The sequence below is a fragment of the Cyprinodon variegatus genome, unplaced genomic scaffold (assembly GCF_000732505.1).
Source record: "Cyprinodon variegatus isolate N-32 unplaced genomic scaffold, C_variegatus-1.0 Scaffold139, whole genome shotgun sequence".
NCBI classification, from domain to species: domain Eukaryota; kingdom Metazoa; phylum Chordata; class Actinopteri; order Cyprinodontiformes; family Cyprinodontidae; genus Cyprinodon; species Cyprinodon variegatus.
Genome location: NW_015150592.1, coordinates 552061 through 574063, shown reverse-complemented (window position 1 = coordinate 574063; position 22003 = coordinate 552061). Strand labels below are relative to the sequence as shown.

The window sequence follows — 22003 nt, the reverse complement described above, 5'->3', positions numbered from 1 at the left end:
GATATATGTGTTAAAAGAGGCAGGAAGAGAAAGGGGTAATTTAGCTGTCATCTAATGTGAAGTGTGCTGTTTTTCCAAATCTTCCTCCACATGTGTACCTATTTGCCAGGTGGATATTGAGCATGCATGTATAACTGAGCTAACCAGAGCTTAATCCCTTAAACACATGTGCCTAATTCAGCTCCTCAGGGCTGCTAATAGACCTCCTGCTTTAACCAGTGCTGCTGATTAGCACTCTAATAAACAGTCTCACACTGCTGGAACAATCAGGAATTAGAGGAGAGCCAAACCAAACAGCCCCAGTAAATTCAAGCACATGGATCATTAAAGGAGCTGTGGCTGATTCGCCTGACGTGACTTCCAGGTGGGATTTCCTTGATGGAGACTCCACTTCATAAGTCTTTCCAAACCAACTGGAAAGTTACTGCTTATACTGGAAAATCTTCAACACTGCTCTGCAAATCCAGATATTTACTGCTTTTGGTTATTCTGTGTACATTTAAAAGAAAAGGCTATCTTGCAAAGTATTCTTTTATAGATTTTCTTGTGCTACAATATCATATTTTTGTTACATTTTATGAGACACATAAACAAGTGAATTTTCAATCCATTTTATTTATTCAATATAGGGCCAACTTACAACACATGTAATCTCCAGTGAGTCACACAGTCGGTCAGATTAAAGGTTTTCTAAGGAAACCAGGTGATTCCATTGAATCATTGGTTATGGAGGAATGACAGAGATCCACAGTGTAAGTTGGAGAACCCGTTGATTGGACAATGATTTGGTGTTTCTCTGTATAAATATTTTTCCCTTTTCTTTATTTTTTAATGGAAAAGTTACAAGGAAGCATTCCTTAGAAAAAAAGCATTGTATTCCATCTGCAATTTGTCACATTGTAGGGGTTACCCGTCTGGTTCCTTTTAACAGTGAGCTTGAACTATGTCATGAAGGAGAACAGACAAAAATGTCTGTGTCCAGATGTGCATTGCTGTTAGAGACATAAAAAAGATGATCATTGATAACTGCTGTTCGGTGACAGTTGGTCCTTGAAATATTGACTCAGGGGGAAAATCCCACCAAATGTATGAGACAAATGTATTTATGTTTTGTAAATGTTTATTATTTTTGTGCACTTCACAGTTCATGTTTTCCTTCTGTAAGTTATCAGTAAAGTTAAAGCTTAGTGTTTCTTCGGCTTGTTTTTCAGAAGGAGTGTTCTAATTTCATTCGGGTCCTTCAACCATACAACCAGACCCATTTGTACATCTGTGGTACAGGAGCCTTCCACCCCATCTGTGCTTACCTGGAAATGGGCAAAAGAGCAGAGGTATCTGATGATTTGAATTAATTTATTTAAAAGTATTTGTTTTTATCAGTTATGGACGTACATCTACATGCAGGAGGGAGTCTAAAGGGATACTTGCTTTTCTTAAAGAACATAAAAAACACCACAAATTCTGAAAGGTCTACCAATGCAGGATTAAGTTCAGTCATTTTACATGCTATGTTTTCTTCTGTTTAAGAAACATTAGAGGTGGTCTGTCTAAATACTGTAGTTCAGATGAAGTAACTGGATATTTATCAACTCTTCTCCCACATAAAAGATTGATTATATTTCTTAGAAGAGGTCTGCAGGTTAATCAATGCACCAGCATGAGTTCAGCAGACCAATAACTGGGAGAGCTGTTTGCACTATGATGCTATGATTTGACATTTGTTCATTGGACCTTAAAGTGGTGTTTTCATAGTATAATAATTCTGCTTCTCTTCTGTTTCTGCTATTATCCTACTATATTATTTTAATATCTGGATTTCACTGTTGCAGAAACTATTGTTGACCTGTGGCGGAATGGCATAACAGTGTTATAAAAAAAACATATTACTCACTGCTCATGTCAGACTGAATTTGCTTTGCATCCCAACCAAAAATAGCAAGCTAAAATGAGAATATATTGTAACTCGAAACACAGACTATAAGGGCACCCTCAACCGGGCTTATATGTGGCTTTCAGTGGCCTCCAGCTGAACTTTGACCCCACTTTCACCACAGGACAACATATTCCGACTGGCTTCACAGTTTGAGAATGGCCGAGGGAAAAGCCCCTACGACCCTAAAATGCTTTCAGCGTCACTCCTGCTCGGTGAGTTTAATCATGGTCTTTATCACCTTCAGGGAGTGCACATGTACTGTAGAGGTGTTCGTTCATTTCTGACAAACTCTCCTCCGTGGCAGATGGAGAGCTGTACTCTGGAACATCTGCTGATTTCATGGGAAGGGACTTTGCCATTTTCCGTACCCTCGGAGATCATCATCCAATCAGAACGGAGCAGCATGATTCAAGATGGCTGAATGGTAACAAATGTTTTCTTCTTTTACATCAAACAAATGAGATACTTAGGTTTTGCACTGTGTTCCAACTATTTAGAATATAATAAATTAGAATAGAAAATCCCTTTATTTACCCACAAGAGGGAAATTCTGGTGTTTACAACAGCAAAAAGATTATAGAAAAAAGGGAATGTTCACTTTTTACTTAAATAAGGGATATTTTTTAGGTTAAATAGGATTAGCATTTATTGAAAAAAATAAACTTGGACCGTTGTTACAAGAAAAAATTACATCTTAATACTTGTTCAATATCTACTCACAACTAATGAAATAAGACTAAAAAGATATCACAGCTTAAAATTACTAATCTATAAGAAACAAAGTCCTGCTTTTCAGCTGTGCACTCTTTGTTGAGGGACAGGTTATCAACAAGTTATTTTTGTTAAGAATTAGCGCGGACTTAACAGTTAAAACATATTCACTTTTGACTCTCACAGATCCAGCGATGTTATTTTAATCGTTTAGTTTTTTTTTTTTACCTATTTTATTCCAAATGGGAGAAGAACATGTGGAAAAGCTAAAGTAATCAGGGTTAATTCAGGAACCTTTCAGCATCTGACCACCAGCAATTTTCTGATATGTTGTTGCTCAACTCAGTTTCTGGAACTGGGATGGTTTCTACAAATACGCCATTGAAGTTATCTTATATCTCTTGGGAAGCCAAGCAAATGACATTACCTTTAAAATGGTGAATTTCTCTTGCAACCAAAGTGTGCACAGGTTTGAAAAGCACACCTCAAACATTACTTTTCTGTTTGTAAAGCTTTGCATTTGTATATTTTTTTTTTTATAGTTTTCTCATTTGTAGACTATATCTTTTTCTCTTTATAGATAGGCAACCCTCATCAAAATATGCTTGGAAAGAGAACGTGGCTAATAAATAACAACCCATTGTGAAAAAAAACGCTTTTTTTTTTTTCTTCTTAAAGCAATCAACTATTTTTAAAGTCTTAAATAATGTCCATTTATTTTCAGACATCAGATTTTAAAGCCTGTTCAAGGTCACCTGATTTTGACTGTTCTAGTAAGATTAGAGCTGCTGTGAGGGTCATTGACTCCTCAGTCTGTCTGGCTATCTTTCATCATTGGCAGAGAACTGAGGTAGCCACTAAAGGTCAGGTTGAACTTTTCCCTCATGTTGTCCCATCCCCTTTCCTCCCTCTTTCCCATAGAACCAACCCACTTTTAACCGTTTTCCTGTAGTGGAGTCAAATTCCTTCCAGTTCCTCTGAACCCACCCATACCTTCCAAATCTCAAATGCTAGCCTGGGTGGTGCTGATTACCATGACATATTAATAGGAGTTATTTAAAAAGGAGGGGTCTTTGTTACTGCACTAATCCCCATCAATCTTTCACCTTGTTCAAACAAATACGGCGGGGATTGCAGCCATTCAGCTCTGCAAAATCCAGCGGCATCTTTACAAAGAGGGGATTGTAATTGCATGGATTACTGGGAAGGGGATATTCCACTGAGCCTTTATCAACAAGGTTACATGGTACTCTAACGTAATAAGACCAATACTTGAGAAGGAATCAGTAATACTGGATTATTTCTTAGGAATTGTAAGGATTTAGTGTTAAATTGTAGTTTTACCTTCAGTGATTTTATTTATGGATCTCTTTGTATCTTATTCACACTATAATTGGATAAAATATCCTCTGTATAAAGAGCTCCTTGTGTGTGATTGATTGAGGAGTGCTTTTTAAGCTTGATGGATTCCTGATGGTGCAGATTTAATGGCACATATTCACCTGTAAGGTTCATAAGTTCTACAATGAGTTATAACGGGGATATCGGAACAACGCGGTGCTTGTAAATCTCACTTTGGCCGCACTCTACTTTTTCACAGCTACTCCATATCCTAAAAGGCTGTGGAGATGTAACACAGCACTGCTTGTTTCAAATCAGCTAACCCCTAAGCTTTTCAGATACAGGCTCGATTTACACTTTGTCATGAAGCCTTCAGTGGTTGTGGTTACTTTCTGCATACTAGGTACTTAATCCTGAAAAATCCAGGATTCTATTTAGCCTTAATATTGTCTCAAATTCATTTTAAAGTTATTCGTGTCATCCAGGACAACGAGATGCATGTATTTTAGAGAGCATGTGGTAAGGGCACAATGCTTTTATTGGATTTTGTTCTAGAGCACTCGCTACTGTTGGATTCAAACAGTGAAGCAAAATGGTTTGAAGTGCAGGGCAATTAACGCTTTACTGAGACATAAACATACAAAATGAAATTAGAAGAAACTTGTTGCAGAGGTATATGGATAGGAATTTGAAATTACCATTTTCAGTGCTAAAATAAAAATTCCTAGAATGCAAAAACTCTGCTATAGATATTTATGGCAGACAAAAATCCCTGAATAGGAAGTGTTACTTTTTGCATTTACCAGACCCTTTTGGATGGAGCTTTGTGGAGAGGAAGTATATAGAATTAAACTGGTTAGATCTTTTCTGCATTATGGTTTATGCACAAAAGTAAAAAAACATTCCATTGATTACAGTTGCCTCCAACGGTAATAGATTTTAACCATTATCCGTTAACATCTATCATCTGCAGTAAATGAATCATCTAAATGAATATCTTAGGGTCTTGAAAAGAAGATTGAAGTGAAATTTAACCTATATTGTTGTTAAAACACCTTTGGGACTCGTGTCTTTCATTTTATTTGTAAAATATATGTCAATGTTACAAACTTACTCCGCTTTTGTACTAACAATTCATTGAATTCATTGCGATCCTCCCTAGCTTATTGCTAAAACATTGTATTTCCTGACTTTTGCTTTTTCCTTGTGAATTTTTTCTTGTTACTCTAAAAGCAAAATACCATGGAAGTTGTCGTCAATTGAATCTTCCTAAAGTTTTTTTTTCCAGTTTTATCTCACTTTAGAGTTTTCTGGCACCAGATATCTCATATGGAGGAATTACTTTGTCATAATAATTCATCATTGTTGTCATTACAGAACACAAAAATTAAAGTTCTGTAAAAAATATTGTAAGTTTTTTGTTCTAAATGTGCCAAAACTCATATCATGTTACTGATACCAATATTTTATATTAATAGATATTATTAATGTATTGATTAATATATTAATATTTAATCTACCTAAATGCTAAAGTGTTTTCTCTATGTTTCAAGACAAAATCTACTTTGAAAAGATGTGTCCTGTTGCCAAGTGGGAACCTGCTTCAGCCACTGATTTATTAAGAAAACTGAGATTTGTTAAGAAAGCAAAATGCATTGAATGCACATAAAAACATCACATCATATATCAGCTACAGCTTTTAGTCATTGAGTTTAGTCAGGGAATCAGATATGACATAAAATCACCCCAGTTTATTACTTGGAATCCTTTTTTGGAAATCTCTTAAACTTGAAGTATTTAAGGTCATTGTGTAATACCATGATTTAAAACAGATCTGGTTTCTTGACAATCTTTTTTCCCCAGACCCCAGATTTATTGGAGTACACTTAATCCCAGAAAGTGACAACCCTGAGGACGACAAGATCTTCCTATTTTTTAAAGAGAATGCAATGGATGGAGAACATACTGGGAAGGCTACTATTGCCAGGATAGGACAACTGTGTAAGGTAACAACACACATAAAGAGACTAAAATTCCTCTTTTTATCTTAATATTAATGAACAAACCCTTGTTACTTAATTCTGTTTTGGTAATTGAGGTATAAGTCATGCTGACAGAAATGTAATTTGTTTGTGCAGAATGATATGGGAGGTCACAGGAGCCTTGTAAACAAGTGGACTACATTTCTGAAAGCTCGGCTTATCTGTTCAGTTCCTGGGGTCAATGGGATCGATACACACTTTGACGAACTGCGTAAGTCTGGGTTCTTGAAAAGAAAACATTTACAAAGACGGTTACTGATCATTTCTTTAAAGATTTTCTCGCATTTTGTGTCTGATTTGTAGAGGATGTATTTCTCATGAGCTCCAAGGATCCAAAGAATCCAGTTATCTACGCTGTATTCACCACTTCCAGGTACAGATCATTCATACAGTGACCTTTTGTGTCTGCTCTTAAGTGCTTAATTCATGGAACAGTATAACAACTTCGGGTTTGCTGCTAGATCAGAAGGAGTTGATTTATTTCTCTTTGCAAAGCATGTTTTTTTTTCTTTTTTTATTTAATACTCTAAATATTTATATATCCTATCAAGTAATCGACCAATCCGTTATTTGAATCTCAGAGGAGAATATCACTGAGCAAACATGGCTCTGTTAAAATTCCCAGATGGCCCTCATCTAATCCATTTACAGGTGTCCCATGGCTGTTTACCTTTCCAATCTTAAACCTCCCCCCATCTCTGCTTTGGAATTACTTTCAATCCTCCATACCTGTCCCCATCTCATTCAAACCCTGGCAAAGCTTGTTGTGGAAATCAGATTACAGAGAATGAGAGAGCCAGAGAAACATGATATTCACTTAGTAGGAATGCACGTTCCTCCCATGGCCACCGCCCCAGCCATGAATGGGGATTTCAGAGGGGGGCGAGGCTCTTGTGAATCATGTGGAGAGGTGAAGGCACGGGGAAGGGCAAATAAGTGAGCTAAAATGGCACAGATGGTGGCACTTATCATGATGATGGTAAATTTGCATTCAGGAAGGGAGGGGTTGCGTCCACTGTTGTGTGTGATAGGCTTTGAAAAGAGAACCTACACATTTCCATTAATCACAGCCAATGATAAGATGAGCTGAATGGAACCGCGGTGCGAGCTAACACATACAGACAGATGCCTTACATTACAACACCCGTATGGCTTTTCTATGTTGAGACTGGTGCATGTTGGCAGGCGTCCACCTACCTAGTCTCAAGTCTGCTGTACAGCAACACACACATGCACTTTAAAAATTCAATTAGGGGCATTGAGTAATTAGAGAGGTTTAATTGGTTTTCTAAGTGGCCGATTTCCAGAGATGAATAGTGCAGATACTCAGAAGGAACTGGCTTTTAATATCAGTGCTTAATGAGGCACATGGAAACCACTACTGACAGATCAATGTTTGATTGTACGTCTGTGTTCGTGTGTGTGTGTGGGTGTGAGCGTGCATGTGTATGTGTTCCTGCATTGTATTTTGGGTATCTGCACAAACACATAACCGCACTTCTTCCTAAGTGTATATATTTGGAATGTCTTTTCTTGCCCCTGGAGTTAATTGAATTTCTTTGTAATTAACATTTCCAAATGCTAATCCATTCATCTTTTATGCTTTGGTGAAGACTGTCAGCTGTGTGTGTGTATGCCAGCCACATCCCTTATTAGCCTGATACAATTTCCTATTGTAGTCAGCAAGACAAAGGACATCATGAATGTTCTTTAGACACTTGGTTCATTAAGTGAGCTGAAGGTTTACCTCACAATGTAAGATCTTACATGACAGGTAGCAGGTGAAACGTTGAAAATTAGTTAATAGTCCCTGGTTAGGTTTTAAGAGCTAACTGACAAACTTGAATGATCACTCTAAGCTTAAATCCTTGATTTCTGCACATTTTTATGTCAAAATTTTATATTTCTCTAGAATACAGTTTTCAGTACTTTCAATCCTTTAAAGAAAATGAAAGTATAAAAACAAGGGCTAAGTTAAAATGATGATTATTTAATATTTATACATTTCTTTTGATCAGCCAGAGAAGAAAAAAAAAAAAATGAATAAACAATATTCGTTCTCTTAACAGATTATTTAAAATCATAGTGTAAAAAAAAAAAAAAAGTACCCAAAGGGTTTTTCCAAGGTTCCATCTTTGAATCTCATGTATTTAGATGCTCTCATAAGATCAGACCTTTACAAACAACACAATAAGTCATCATATCTATGTGGATAATGAACAACTTTACATTAGAATCTAACCAGGTAACTATAAACTCACTAAAATCCATTTGGTTTTATTTGTTTTCATTTATTTGTTTTATTATATTAGTTTTATTCCTTTAAACTTCTATGTTGTTTTTATACTGTTTCAACTTTACCAGATATGTACACCACTTTGTGCAGCTGTGGTTGTTTTAAAGGTCTTTATAAATACAGTTGAGTTGGGTTAAAGTGTTGAGTAGCACAGGAAAAAATGGAGTTGGCCTGTTTCTTTAGGGATGTGCCATAGTTTTCTTCAGCTTAATAATATAAAAAAGAAAAAATAAATATAGTTCTTGGACAACTGGAGAAATGGTCACATAGAGCTCAAATCTAAACCTCCAGGGGTGCATAAAGGGGCCTGCCAAAACAATCTAAAAAGTTTCAGCTTGTTGCTGAATGTTGCCCTTTGTGTCTTCATTTAATTTTAAAAAGAAGAACTTACACTGAGTCCTTATATCTTTGATAATAGACTAAAATAATGTTGTTAGTTTGCAAATCACTAAAAGGCTCAGTGCTAGAATACATTAAATATTTGCTCACCTATCAACTTTCCAGACCACTTAGGTCTTCTGAGGTTCAATTTTCTTCCCATCCTAAAAACAAACAAACCAAAAACGAGGAAGAACGATTTAGCTTTTATGCCACACTAATTGTAACAAGCTTCCAAAAAAACTAAAACAATTCTGAAGGCCTGACATCTTTTAAACAAACCCCATTTGTTTAAAGTTGTCTTTGACTGCACTGTTTAAACTATTAACTGAGACATCATTAGTTTCTGTTTATAGTCCAGCTGTTTTCTTTATTACTCAACGGCAATGTGCAATTATGTGTTTTCTTTCCTTATGTTTGCATCCTATAAAACACTCTTTATTGTTTTATTGCTGAAATGTGTTCTTCAAATAAACGTGCCTCACCTTGCCTTGCCATTAATACAACTATTCATATCTGGTCTAGAAAATTATTAGATTGAACACATTTTCACTGCACAGCAACCCTGCAAAACTGTAAAACACAAAATGATATATATGATTAAACAGTTATTGACTTAAGTTAACATTTTTTATTGTGTCATGTATGATCTAGTAATAATTATTTGCAATTACCAAATTCCCCACCTAAATGAGTCAATGCTCAAATTGCTGCTGTCTGTTTGACCATGACAAGCTGAATACTAGATACCCCCACCCTTATTTTCCACATGATTGTTCAGCCTCGCCTGTTTGGAACTCATTTGAACAGGGAAGGTGAAATCCATCCATCTGGCTCAGGAAAGACTAGCAAAAATATTGGAAGGGATTTTAAGAAAAGCTCTCTAGCAGGTCTTCTGTTTTGTTGGTAGCTTGCCCAAATTCCTGTCTGCTCTCACAGGGCTGAAAACAGTCAGAGAGAAGTTCCAATCTATCATCTAGTACTTAGGTAATGACAGCCTAGCTTCTCTTCGTCTTTATGCGATGAAGGGTAATTTTGTTGTCTTTCCTCAGTATTCCACAAGCTCCTAATCCCTGCTTTGTGTCCAATCACTTCTGAATCCCCCTTGTTTGTCTATAATAAACCTTTACTCCCCCTCCCATGGTCTCCATATACTTTTGAACTCTTACACTTTCTATGTTTGACTTTCTTCTTCCACAGCAACATATTTAAAGGCTCGGCAGTGTGTATGTACAGCATGGCTGATATCAGGAGGGTTTTCCTTGGTCCCTATGCCCACAGAGATGGGCCCAATTACCAATGGGTGCCTTTCCAAGGGAGGGTGCCCTACCCCCGCCCTGGCACTGTGAGTTTGGATCCAAAATATCCTTGGGTTTTGCAGCTGCAATAAAGCTTACATCAGACTACAATAAAAGATACATAAAAACAGCTTTTCTTTCTAATATTTTAGTGCCCCAGCAAAACATTTGGAGGTTTTGACTCCACCAAGGACCTTCCCGACGACGTCATCACCTTTGCCAGGGTACATCCTGCCATGTACAACCCAGTGCACCCAATTGGGGGGCGGCCCATCATGGTTCGAACAGATGTGGAATACCAGTTCTCCCAGCTGGTGGTGGACAGAGTTGAAGCAGAGGACGGACAATACGATGTCATGTTCATAGGCACAGGTATAATCATTACTCACACAACAGGTTCATAAACCTAAGAACCAATATGACAGTGAAGATAAAACACTGGACTGATTGGATGGATAAGCAAATTCATTCATTATATTTATATAACAAATAAAATATAACTCGCTCCTTTTTGCTCTTGTTTACGTAAGTAAAGCCAAAAAAATACAAATAATACATGTTAGGGTTTTTTGGTTGTAACATTGAAAAATGCAAGAGTAGAACTGGGAATTAATACTGCTTCAAGACATTATATCATTATAATAGAAGAGACAATCCCTTTATTTTCCCCCAATAGGGAATTTGTGGTGTTACAGCAGGAGCAAAAGATTATAGCACAAGTGGTTACACAATGTGGACCTTGGAAAAGTGTATAAAAATAACAGAATAAGTGACAGAGTTAAGAAACATATAAAATACTATACTGTACAGTGTTTTTACAATATAATTAATGTGCATCTGGAGAATAAATAATATACAGCTGTGGACAGTTTTTACAGTAATGGATATGTGGGGAAAAAAAGCAGCAACACCAGAAACGTGCAAAAATGACAGCAGCATGTTATTTTACTAAGGCAGAAACTTTGCAAAAAATTAGCATGAATGTAATAATGTATTGAGGTTGTTGGGAACAGTGGTGGTTATTAAGATCCTTACTCCCAGATATGCTGGTAGAAAGGATCTGTGATAACGCTCCATGGTGCATTTAGGGTGCAGCGGTCTGTCACTAAATGAGCTTTCCAGTCCAGCAACAGCTTCATGCATGGGGTGGGAGACATTATCTGACAGAGATGTTATTTTAGCTTTTGGAGAAAAAAGAAAGTTTTGCATTTGCAAAACAAAGAAAAAAAACAAACAAACAAAAAAAAAAAAGTCCCTGACTAGAAGGTTTTTCTGAGTTGATTTGAACCTATTTTGAAGCAATAAATTGATAAATATTTGTTTCAGCTTAGTTCACATGACTTCTGCCTTTACTCCTAATTCTTTCTCAAGCTCACTTCACCACAGCAATTTCCACCAGACTCAATCTATTCCTGCCACTGACAAAAATGAGCATAAATAGCTAAGTTTAGATTGCTGGGACTTTTAGCAGCCTGGACTTAAAAATGCTTAAATGCCCTGTTTTGAACTACAGTGGACCGCTATCATGGAGTGACTGAAAGATAATGCTAAGGATATTTAAACAATCTGCATTAGCTGAGCTAATCTCTCAAATGATGATCATTTGCAAATGTATTCATATTTTTGCATGTTGTCTTCAGATATGGGAACAGTGCTAAAAGTGGTTACGATTCCCAGAGAGAGCTGGTATGACCTGGAGGAGGTTGTTCTCGAGGAAATGACTGTTTTTAGGGTAAGGTTTAAAAAACTGCAAAATGTATGTAATTCTACCATATGAAACACATTAAAATGTCACAATGACTGTTCACCAGTTTTTGGTGTTTAAATCTCTTTGTTTTGGTAACTCTATAATTTCATTACTGATATTGTGAACTTAATACCTTGTGTTTGTTTTGTGCAGGAGCCTACTCCCATTACTGCCATGGAGCTTTCCACCAAACAGGTAAAAGCTTGTTTCTACACATTGTTATTTTTCCAAACCTGTCCAAGAGACACAAATGAATTAGCTTTTGTTGGTTTTTAACTAAACATGGAAAATTTTCCTAACCATAAAAGCCACAAACACCTTTCTTTGTTCAATTATTTCCAGCTGAGCTGCCTTGCAGGAAAATGGAATTTTACATCCTTGCCTTTTCTTTGACTTCTTTAGCAACAGCTGTACCTTGGCTCAGCCCTAGGAGTATCACAGATGTCTTTACACCGCTGCGAGGTGTATGGGAAAGCTTGTGCCGAGTGCTGCCTGGCCAGAGACCCTTACTGTGCCTGGGATGGTGCTGAGTGCTCCAGATACTTTCCTACCGCCAAGAGGTAGAAGCTTGGACATATTTAAAACTCCTCTTAAGTTTTATTTATCCTCTGTGGGTCTGTTTAGGCTTTATGTGTTTTCTTTGTAATAATAATAATGAATGTAGTCACTCCTTGGAGCTATTGCTACACCTGTGAACTGCAGCTGCATTTGGCTTTAAGATTGTTGATTTGTGTGGATCATAAGGGTTTTTTTTTCTCTAATGGCAGACCTCCACTGGCCAATTAGCAACTGTTGAAAGTCAAAAACCCTCAAAGAGACAAAATCCACATGCCAATACACCTTAAGATGGAAGTAATCACATTATTACACAGGCACAAAAAATTCTCGTTAAATACACACAAGCTTAAGTATGCATTCCAAGAAATACAATCCGGGAACCTGGGTTAGAATTTCTGCCAGCAGCAGTTTTGTGTCCATCACCCTACAGTTGGGCTACACTCAGACACACATACTCATAAATATACATACCCTGCTCACATGCACTAAATTATAGCCAACAGGAGCTGTCTGACCGCTTCACCCCGCAGCCAGGAGGTATGAACTCCCTCAAATTACCCTCCGCTTTAACCAGCAGGCTTATGTTGAATGCTGCAGCTCTCACTCGTATTGAACGACACCAGCCCTCCGTCTCATTCATGCAGAACTTCTTCAACCACCAGAAGTAGGCCAATGGGTTTACTCCAGCATGGGTTACAGCCAAAAAAACACTCCCCATGGTGTACACGGCAAATAGTTTCCCTCCCAAAACACGAACCAGACATAAAAAGATGGAAGAAATGCAAAGAAAATGTTTGAGCAATGGAGAATAGGTTACGCATAGCTTGCTTAAGCACAGCAGAGAGTTCTACCATACCTGGAAAAAAAATGTCATTCCTCTTTTTTATATGTTTTCACAATATAACTACACAAATAGATTTATTTTGTCACAATTTTATTTGGTAGACCATAAGAAAGTAGTGCATATTATGAATAAAGTGTGGACTGCATTTATAATCAGGCCCCTTTACTTTAATACATATAAAATAGTAAAGCAATTACCTTAGGAAGTAAACAAATGATCAAACACAATCCGCTACATAGTTAAATGTCAAATAATAATAAAATAAAATAAAAACTCCAGTGAATGCCTTAAATACTGTTTGGAGGTTGTCTGTGTCCATGCTTGATTAATGATTCATTCAGAAACATGCTGCTGTCATCACAGGCAGATATTTTGTAGCCAGAGTGACATGAAGCATTAATCTTCTGTCACAAATAACATTTTTATGTAGACCAAGGAATAAAATTTTTGTAGATACAACCATATATGTGTTGGGTCTGCAAAAATTACATGACTTATAGCAAAGACAAAACAAGCAGAGTTTTGGTTTTCTTTTAACTATAGCTTTGTTCCCTATTGCTCAATAAAAAACACAATTGTTGCAAGAATAATAGCCATCAGTTCTTTAGAATACTCAGTGTTTAGATATATTGAGCTCCACAAGATGCATTAATAAATTATAATAAATTATTTTCCTGCAGTCAGTCAGCCTAGGTAGAGAGCAGGGTCTCCTTAAGGCTGCAGATGTCCCACACTGTCCACAATCGACTGCACTGGAATTTGTTGTGGATACCACAGTAAAAAGTAGATTTCAACTAGCAAAAGCCCAAAAAATAAAATAAAAAAAAAGGTTATCATAAAATGCACTGTTTGTTTGTGGCTGTATGTAACAAATTGTGAAATAGCTTAAGGTATATTAGTAAATGTTTAATATGCAAAATGTCAATCCCTTTGGTAGAATACACAATGCTTAATGAAAATTTCAACTAGTTGTATCATTTTGGTTTCCTCAGTTTATTTCTTTTCGGTCCTCATCCTGTTTTATCATTACATTAGAAGTCAGCCTATCAAAAGTTTGAAAGCGCAAGAAGAAGGAGACATTCACTGCCACTCAGTGAAGCTGCACTATGAAAATGTCTCACCATTGTGTTAAAAATCCAAATGACGTAGTGGAATTTCACAAAGAGAGGACAAAGAGTGAGGCTAATTTTTGGAGGCACTTCAAGGGCAAAACAATTCTGAGTGTGCTCCATAATAATGACTCAGCAAAGGGCACTGAAGCATGGCATTGCCTTGATCAGCAGGTTTATTTTCCTGACATTTTTCCAGATATTATGGGATTTATTTTCTTGGTTCATTCATGTGAGTAAGCAGTGCGATAAATCTTGAACTAATGCCAAATTTCTCTCATATTGTGTAATATTACCCTCTAGTGGTTGATTATGAGCAGTACAACTGTCTATAAATGCCATTTCTTACCAACAATCTTGTTTTCCAAAACAGTGATATCATTATGTGCAACATAAATTGCTTCCCAGGTCTTATTTAATTATCAATAATCTCCTAAACTGTTGTTTAATCACAGGAGAACCAGGCGACAGGACATAAGAAATGGAGATCCACTCTCACAATGCTCAGACCTTCAGCATCATGGTACTCAGAAACACCACCCACACATGCACTCTGTCTCCTATTGATACCACACAGTTCTAATTGTACTGTCCATGTGCTTTGTTTTTTTCGTTCTTTTATCAGATGACATGGACGGCTTGGGAGGAAGCATAGAGGACAGGAGTGTGTTTGGTGTGGAGAACAGCAGCATGTTTCTGGAGTGCAGCCCCAAGTCCCAAAGAGCACTGATTTACTGGCAGCTTCAAAAGCCAAATGATGATCGCAAGCAGGAGGTCAGTGTAAACATTTACTAAACATCCTTAAAGAACTGAAGTTTCTGAATCTTGATTGGGTTCCTGTATAGTAGAGATTCCATGTGACAATACATCAAAATTGAAAACAGTTTGAGAATTTTTCATTTCTTCAGAAAAAAACATCTTTTTTATCCTCCTGTTTTATCCTCTAAGCAATTAAATATGATTTCTAACCTCATAGGAAAGGAAGTGTAAGATCTATGGGTGTGGATATTTAGGCTCACTTTTTGACCCAAGGATGTAACCAATTACATTTTGAAAAGATTTGCACCGTGGCGATATTTTTCTAGCTGGTCAGTGAGACCATGTTGTTTCAGGATCCAGTGAGGAAGAGAAATAGGATACAGGAAGCTAAGCAGAGATAGAGCCATGGGTCTGGAGGCTTATCTGATTCAAAACAAAGGAATTTTATATATTTATCTGAATTGATATTACAGCTGGATTAGAAATGCAGATTCTAGTTTTTACTGAAGGAAAACCCGCAGACATGTTTTCCCTTAGGTATGTTTTTAAGTGTTCTTGTTACAGCCACTAAGCCCAGTGTATTGAATATGGCCTTTTTGTTACAGAGAAATAAAAGGTAGTACATCATTTAGAAATGGAACAAAAGGGATAAATGGGTTTGACATTTTTACACCCCAAAAAAACAAGTCTGTAGTATCCAGTTGTCTTTAGAACTCATTAAGTTAAACGATTATAAAAAAAAAAAAAATATGGATTGAAAAACAAAACATGGAAATATTTACCCTGTTTTGATGAGATCAAAATTAACTTTCAGTACACATGCAAAGTATGTAGAACCCCATCATATTACATTAACTAACAAAAAAAAAAAAAGACATAACTAAATAAATTGCAATTCTGGAAGAAAATCTATCAAAGTTTCCCTAAACTAACAGCCAAAATGGATGAATAGATACCCACATCACATGATGCTGGCAACAGATTTTTAAAACCATTTATTTTTACCTTCCACTTCACAGTCACGTGATACTTTGAGTTGATGCATCACATAAAATGCACATAAACTGTATTGCAGTTGTTGGTTGTAAGTCACTTTTGCAGAATTTCATGAATTATTTTAAAGCTAGAACTTATGAAAAGTTAAGAAGTTGTGTTTGATATATTAAGGTAACAAGTATTGAATAGCAAATATAATGTTTGCTTTGGTTTTCATCCAACCAAAGAAAACTCCCTTAAAATAGAGGTTTTCTTTCGTGGAAATGGCAACTGTGTAATGTAAATGAGAGGGGAAAATATATATAACGTAAGTAGTTTTTATAACAGCAAATCAAAAGCTTAATCTATAATTACAACAATTTTCCAATAATATAAGTCTCATATGTGTTATGTTATCAAAGTTTAAGAAAAAGTCTTGTTTGGACTCATTAAACTACTGCTCTGATTTTTAGAATTTCTCGTTTACATTGTTGTCTGTGTGTTTTTATTTCAGATTAAGATGGATGATCGGGTGCTGCGTACAGACCAGGGTCTGTTGATCCGCAGCCTGTCTCAGTCTGACACGGGAATCTATCACTGCCAGGCGGTGGAACACGGCTTCATTCAGCCGCTGCTGCGTCTCAGTCTGCAGGTCATTCCTACTCAGAGACTGGGGGACATTCTGCCTGGGCTTCCTGGTGTAGGAGGCAGTTCAGGTAATTCAGCCAAGCACAGGGTGTGGTACAGAGATTTCCTGTCTCTCCTAGACCACCCGGAGCTGAACAGCGTGGAAGAATTTTGCGATCGAGTTTGGAAAAAGGAGCGCAAACAGAAAAAGGTGAAAGCTCCCAACAGCAAATCTGACAGTTCTTCAAACTCTGCATTACGGCCCGTTGCGGCAGCCCCCACTGCTCAGAAGCAACAAGCCAGTCCGCCACACAGCAGGCCGTGGCTTCACACTGGAGAGCCAGTGATTGAGGCGCCAAGTCGAGGCCAAAATACCCAGAGAGGCCAAACAAATCTGGGGACTGCCAATAAAAACAGCCAGAAGACGCAAAATGGAGGAAAGGTACAGGGAGGCCGCAATGGTTCACAGGTCGCCGGGGGCGCTCGGGTGAGCAGCCAGCATGCGGCAAAGTGGAGGCGGATGCAGGAAAACAAGAAGGGACGCAACAGGAGGACCCATGAGCTTCAGAGACCCCCACGTAGTGTTTGAGAAAAGGAGCCAAGACGCAGACATCCAAGCAGATCTACACACATCCAAGCACAAAGCCATGCATCTGCATCAGCACATATTCTAGGTTGTGAATCCAGAACAAAAAGAAAAAAAAACATCAGCACATTTTGAACGATGAAATACATGAACTGCATCCCTGTTACAAAAACAAGACAAATGGCGAGAACCTGTGTAAAAAGACCGAAATAAGCAGAGGATGGAACACCAGGAATGCATTCTGTAAATTTATGAGAACATGCCTGTTTGCCTGGGATACATTCTGGCAGACACCTTCAACCTCTTGTACATAAGCCACTAATACAAGAATGGGACAGAAAAATGTTAAGTCAGGCATTTGTTTGACTTATTATGCTGACAGGACAGCTACAGAGACATTAATAAATCTGCAGACATTTATGGAAGCAGAAATTATTAATTCACTGCAACCTACTTCTGGGTGTGAACTCATACATGGGAAATGGTTGGAAAACTGACGAACAAGAACTTTGTAAGAAGAAAAGTAGAACAACAGCACCCTTAAAGTAGAAAAGAAAAGGGTTCACAGCGACGTGTGCACGGCTTGCACCAGTATTTCTCAAACAAAGAAAAATGCAAATTAATACCACTGTGCAGACCAAGTTCTCCATCATAACCAGTTCTTGTGAGGCTAGGAAAGCATTGTGCATGTTGTTGTCAATCAATATTTTAATAAGCTATTTTCTTTACTCCTTACCTAAAGAGCCTGAATTTGCTTTTATGTTTGATTCCCTTTTTCAATGGCTGCTCAATTTAACAGAACAAATAATATTAAAGAAAAAAGACAGCTCCTTGCAAAAGTACTCATATCAAATATTTAATCATTTTTTAATTACAGCCACAAACTGTTTTAGTACAAGTGTATTGTCTTGCGTTTAGAAAACAAACATGTGCACTTCTGTGAGGAGGGAAGAAATGAATATGTGAGTTTAAATTTTCTCCAAATTGAAATGTCTGCCTGATTCTGTGCTCAGAGCCCAGGTAGATTGGGTGTAGAGCGTCTATGCACAGCAGCTTTCAAGTCTTGCAACATTCTCCTTTGGATTCATGTCTGGAATTTGTATTACATCCATCCGTCTTCTAATTAAGTCTAGGCATTTTCCCTGTTCCTGTCGAAGAAAATCATTCCGACATCAGGATGCTGAAACAACCTTCTTGCACTGTGGGAATGGTGCGATTAAAATACCTTCTTTTACATGTTTTCTTTGCCCCCATGTGGCTTGTAAAAAAAGTGGCAGAGCTTCTGTTTGATTAAGGAAAGATTTCGGGAATGCATGACTAAAATATGTCAAGACTGATTGGTGCTCTCCTTGACCGCCTTGTCCTTTTAGGTCAATGGTCTTTTCTAGGAGGTTTTCATCTGCGCCGCATTCTCCTTTCATTTACAGATGGCAGGTTCATCGCTTCAGACATTGTTTTATAATCTAAGCCTGTTTTAACAACAACATTCTGCCTGATCTGCTGTGCCTCTTGGTTTTCAGGAAGCTGTTTGTTTCCAAATCATTAATAAGCCTCGGATGCTACCACAGAGCAGCTGGAATTAGTAAACTAAAAATAATTAACACACAGGTGGATGTTATTTATTAGGGAGCTTCTAAGGGCAGGTAGTGGGACTGGATTTAATGTAAGGGTATCAACATAAAGGGTGCTAAATTTAACGGACAGCACACTATACTGGCTTTTCTTTGTGAAAATTTGGGAAAAGACTGCATCATTTTCTTTCCACTTTGAAATTATTTACTCTATTTTTATTACATAAAATTCCTCCATACACTGAAGTTTGTGGTTGTAACGCATCAAAATGTGACATTTATGAATATTATTGCAAGGCTCTGTTCCACTCTGTATGTGCGTAATCCCATCTGCCCCTAAATATCACAAGTAATTTATAATGTTAATACTTTTTTTATATATATAATAAAAACTGGGACAGAAATCCCAGTTCAAAGCTATGCTAATCTCCCAGTCTGAATTGCTTTGTGTACATATATATACAACAACCTTAACTTTCTGTGTATATACAGTTAAAATACACTACAAGAGCACCACTTAATTATTATTTATTGTTCATTTTTTTGTGAAAGGGTTAGATTTATTTTTGATATTATGATATTTTTGCTCATCGGTGCATTGGCAAAATGATGGCAGCAAAAAAATCTAATTACTGGACCAACTGGCTAAAGTTTTTTTGAAGAGTTCCCCTTTTTTGGGAGGATAAAACGGTTTAGCACAACGACTTTTTGTGGATTCATTAACCCTTTTGACAACGATAAGCACAATTTTATCTCTTTTGCCTTTCATCATGTCCTCTTTCTCTCTCGATCCATCCATCATGTCCTCATTTCATCTAGTAGCTGTTATGTGTAAGATAAATTTTTACGAACTGAAAAACATTAGCTGTGAATCTCTGTAAGAAATAGTAGAGAATAATGTTAAATCTAGTCTGAGGAGAAGACACGTTATACTGCATGTGAATGCTACCTTACAGTAAGTGCATCTTTTTCTATTGTCTTTTTATGTGTTTTGTGTGAGAGGTAAAATTCCCTTGAACATTTTTGTCTTTTTGCCAAAACAGTGATGAAAAACAAAGATTATGGCCAAAGTTTTGGAGGATATCTCCCTTAATCTTTGATTGAAAGTGGTACCTACTTTGTCCTCCTCCACTCTTCAACTTGACAAGAGAAAAGTGTTGATACAATACATTAGAGCAGATAGAGTTCCCCAAAAACACTCAGAAGTTTGTCTCTCCTTGAGATTTAGAAATATGAGAGAGTAGAGAGTAACCGCTGCTGTGACACAGTTCTTTCTGGCATGCATTCAGTTGTCTAAATAAACATCTCTGTTACAAAGAAGTTTCTGTGCTCTTTTTTTCTTAACAAAAAAAAATCCTGCACAGTTTAATTAAGGTGACTTTTTGTGTTTGTTGGTATAATGACCTCATTCCAGCTCACAGCTTTGAAGAGCCATCAAAACGTCTTGCCTGAAGCTTCTTCACAAAATCCTCTTCGACGTGTCCGAAGGCTCCTGGTAGGTGATTGAGTGTGAGAGGCTAAAGGGCTTGGATAGGGTTAAATAGGGGCAGGGCTTTGGGGCATATCACCTTACCTCCAACACATGAACAGATATGCAGGGCTTTTGAAGTAGTTGGAGTGAAGTACATTTGGATTTAATTGTTAAAGAATGTGTAAAAAACATTTTAAGCTGTAAATAACCTTTGAATTTTGTGTTCGGGGGTAGTGTCAAGCATATTTTTGTATGTCTTCATCTGAAATAAGATGAATGATTTATTTTGTATGTTTGATATAAACAAGTAGTGAAATATGCTTACAGTAGATGCAGCAAGCATACCTTAATACAACGTGATTTTTTACATTCTGCTAAATTATTTGGAGCCTTTAAAGATCAGGCATTCAAGTCCTGTCCTATACTGCTTTTAAGATCATAAGATCAGGGTTTTTCATATTCTAAAAACCTCTTTAGCTCAAAAATGCAATAGAACAACACACTTTCCACAGTACTGTTAAAAAGTAAAACTCTACTTCTAATTTTTGCTTTTTTGTTGCACTTAAATCCTTAAAACCACAAATCTTGATCTATGATCCAATACTAATGTAGTGACAAAAAATATTTACCCGAGTAAATAAATTAAACTTAAATAAAGAAACAACCTTGCCCTATGTGAAAATATAACTCCTCCATTGGCAGTGTCACCTGTAAGGACAAAGCTGATGTTTAATGTTTGAAAAGTTTAGATATTGATTCATAATTAGCATGAAAGATAATTAGGTGGTTCTTTTCAGTATTTCTTTAATTTAGCCTCATTGGAGGGTTTCTGTACATTACAGTAACTTATTTCAACTATGCTATTCCAAAGCCTTAATATCAGTTATTTCTTTGCAGTTCAGCAGCTTAATTGTACAAACCATCACCTCCTAAAACATAAACTTTTTGACATCTGACAATGTTTCAACTAATGAATGCATTGCTTTGTTTCTAAAGATTTATGTAAATCATAGTGCAGCTACAGTAGCAGCCAGTAAAAATAGCCCTTCCCAGTCAAAAGCCAACAGAATGACAGCCCACTTCCCTGCAGCTCCCAGCCAAATCCACTCCAACTTCCAGCCACTGGCCTTCTCCTGGGCATGCATATTTTTTTTACTCTGATTCCACCCTTTCATTGAAATACAGGGTCTGACCAGGAGATGATGCTTCTCTTTAGATCTTAATGTCCACAAATCATGACAGAATATTTTAGTAAAAAGATTGATGTTTAAAAAGGAATTGTAGGGGACCAGCCAAGGGCCCATCAAGGAAAGTGGGGACATTTTGAATGGCTGCTACTGTACAGCTTTCAATAAACTCTCGTTTGGCTCTTGCTGATGTGTTCATTAAGGCAAGTTTACCAAAATCAGTTTAGCTCATAAAATATTTTATTATATTGCTACTTATTTGTGTTGAGACAAAATCAACAAAAATGTTTAATTTACTTAATAAACTTGTTTAAAATATAATAACCTTACAGGCTATTGTTTTCACTAATTTGTGCACCGCTCTTCCTCTTAACACAGGGAGCTGCCTGGGACTATTTCACAGGGCAAAGAGCTACCTAAGTTTGTAGTCTTTGTTACAGTGAGGACATAATTATAAAAAGTGAAAAGGAAAAAAAAACACACAAAAACCCACATCCCTTAAATTAACAGAACAATCTGTACATCCCAAAATACAGTTTGGTGCTCTGGACATATAAAAAAAAGAGACTA

At 37.0% G+C, this 22003-nt stretch overlaps 1 protein-coding gene across 2 annotated transcripts in view; it reads left to right on the top strand.

The window, feature by feature from the left end:
• Positions 1-17307, top strand: part of LOC107085991 (semaphorin-3ab-like) — a 42888-nt gene extending 25581 nt beyond the window's left edge. Inside the window, exons 4-17 of one of the 2 annotated variants that reach the window (XM_015376706.1) lie at positions 1215-1331; positions 2055-2145; positions 2238-2357; positions 5849-5991; positions 6124-6238; positions 6331-6400; positions 9902-10046; positions 10152-10371; positions 11640-11731; positions 11900-11941; positions 12149-12306; positions 14713-14780; positions 14883-15031; positions 16506-17307. In XM_015376706.1, the coding sequence (XP_015232192.1) occupies positions 1215-1331; positions 2055-2145; positions 2238-2357; positions 5849-5991; positions 6124-6238; positions 6331-6400; positions 9902-10046; positions 10152-10371; positions 11640-11731; positions 11900-11941; positions 12149-12306; positions 14713-14780; positions 14883-15031; positions 16506-17207 (2232 nt within the window). In that variant the 3' untranslated portion in view covers positions 17208-17307. Of the gene's footprint in view, positions 1-1211; positions 1332-2054; positions 2146-2237; positions 2358-5848; positions 5992-6123; positions 6239-6330; positions 6401-9901; positions 10047-10151; positions 10372-11639; positions 11732-11899; positions 11942-12148; positions 12307-14712; positions 14781-14882; positions 15032-16505 lie in introns of both variants that reach the window. The other variant, XM_015376705.1, reaches the window with a different exon arrangement.
• Positions 17308-22003: the final 4696 nt, after the last annotated feature.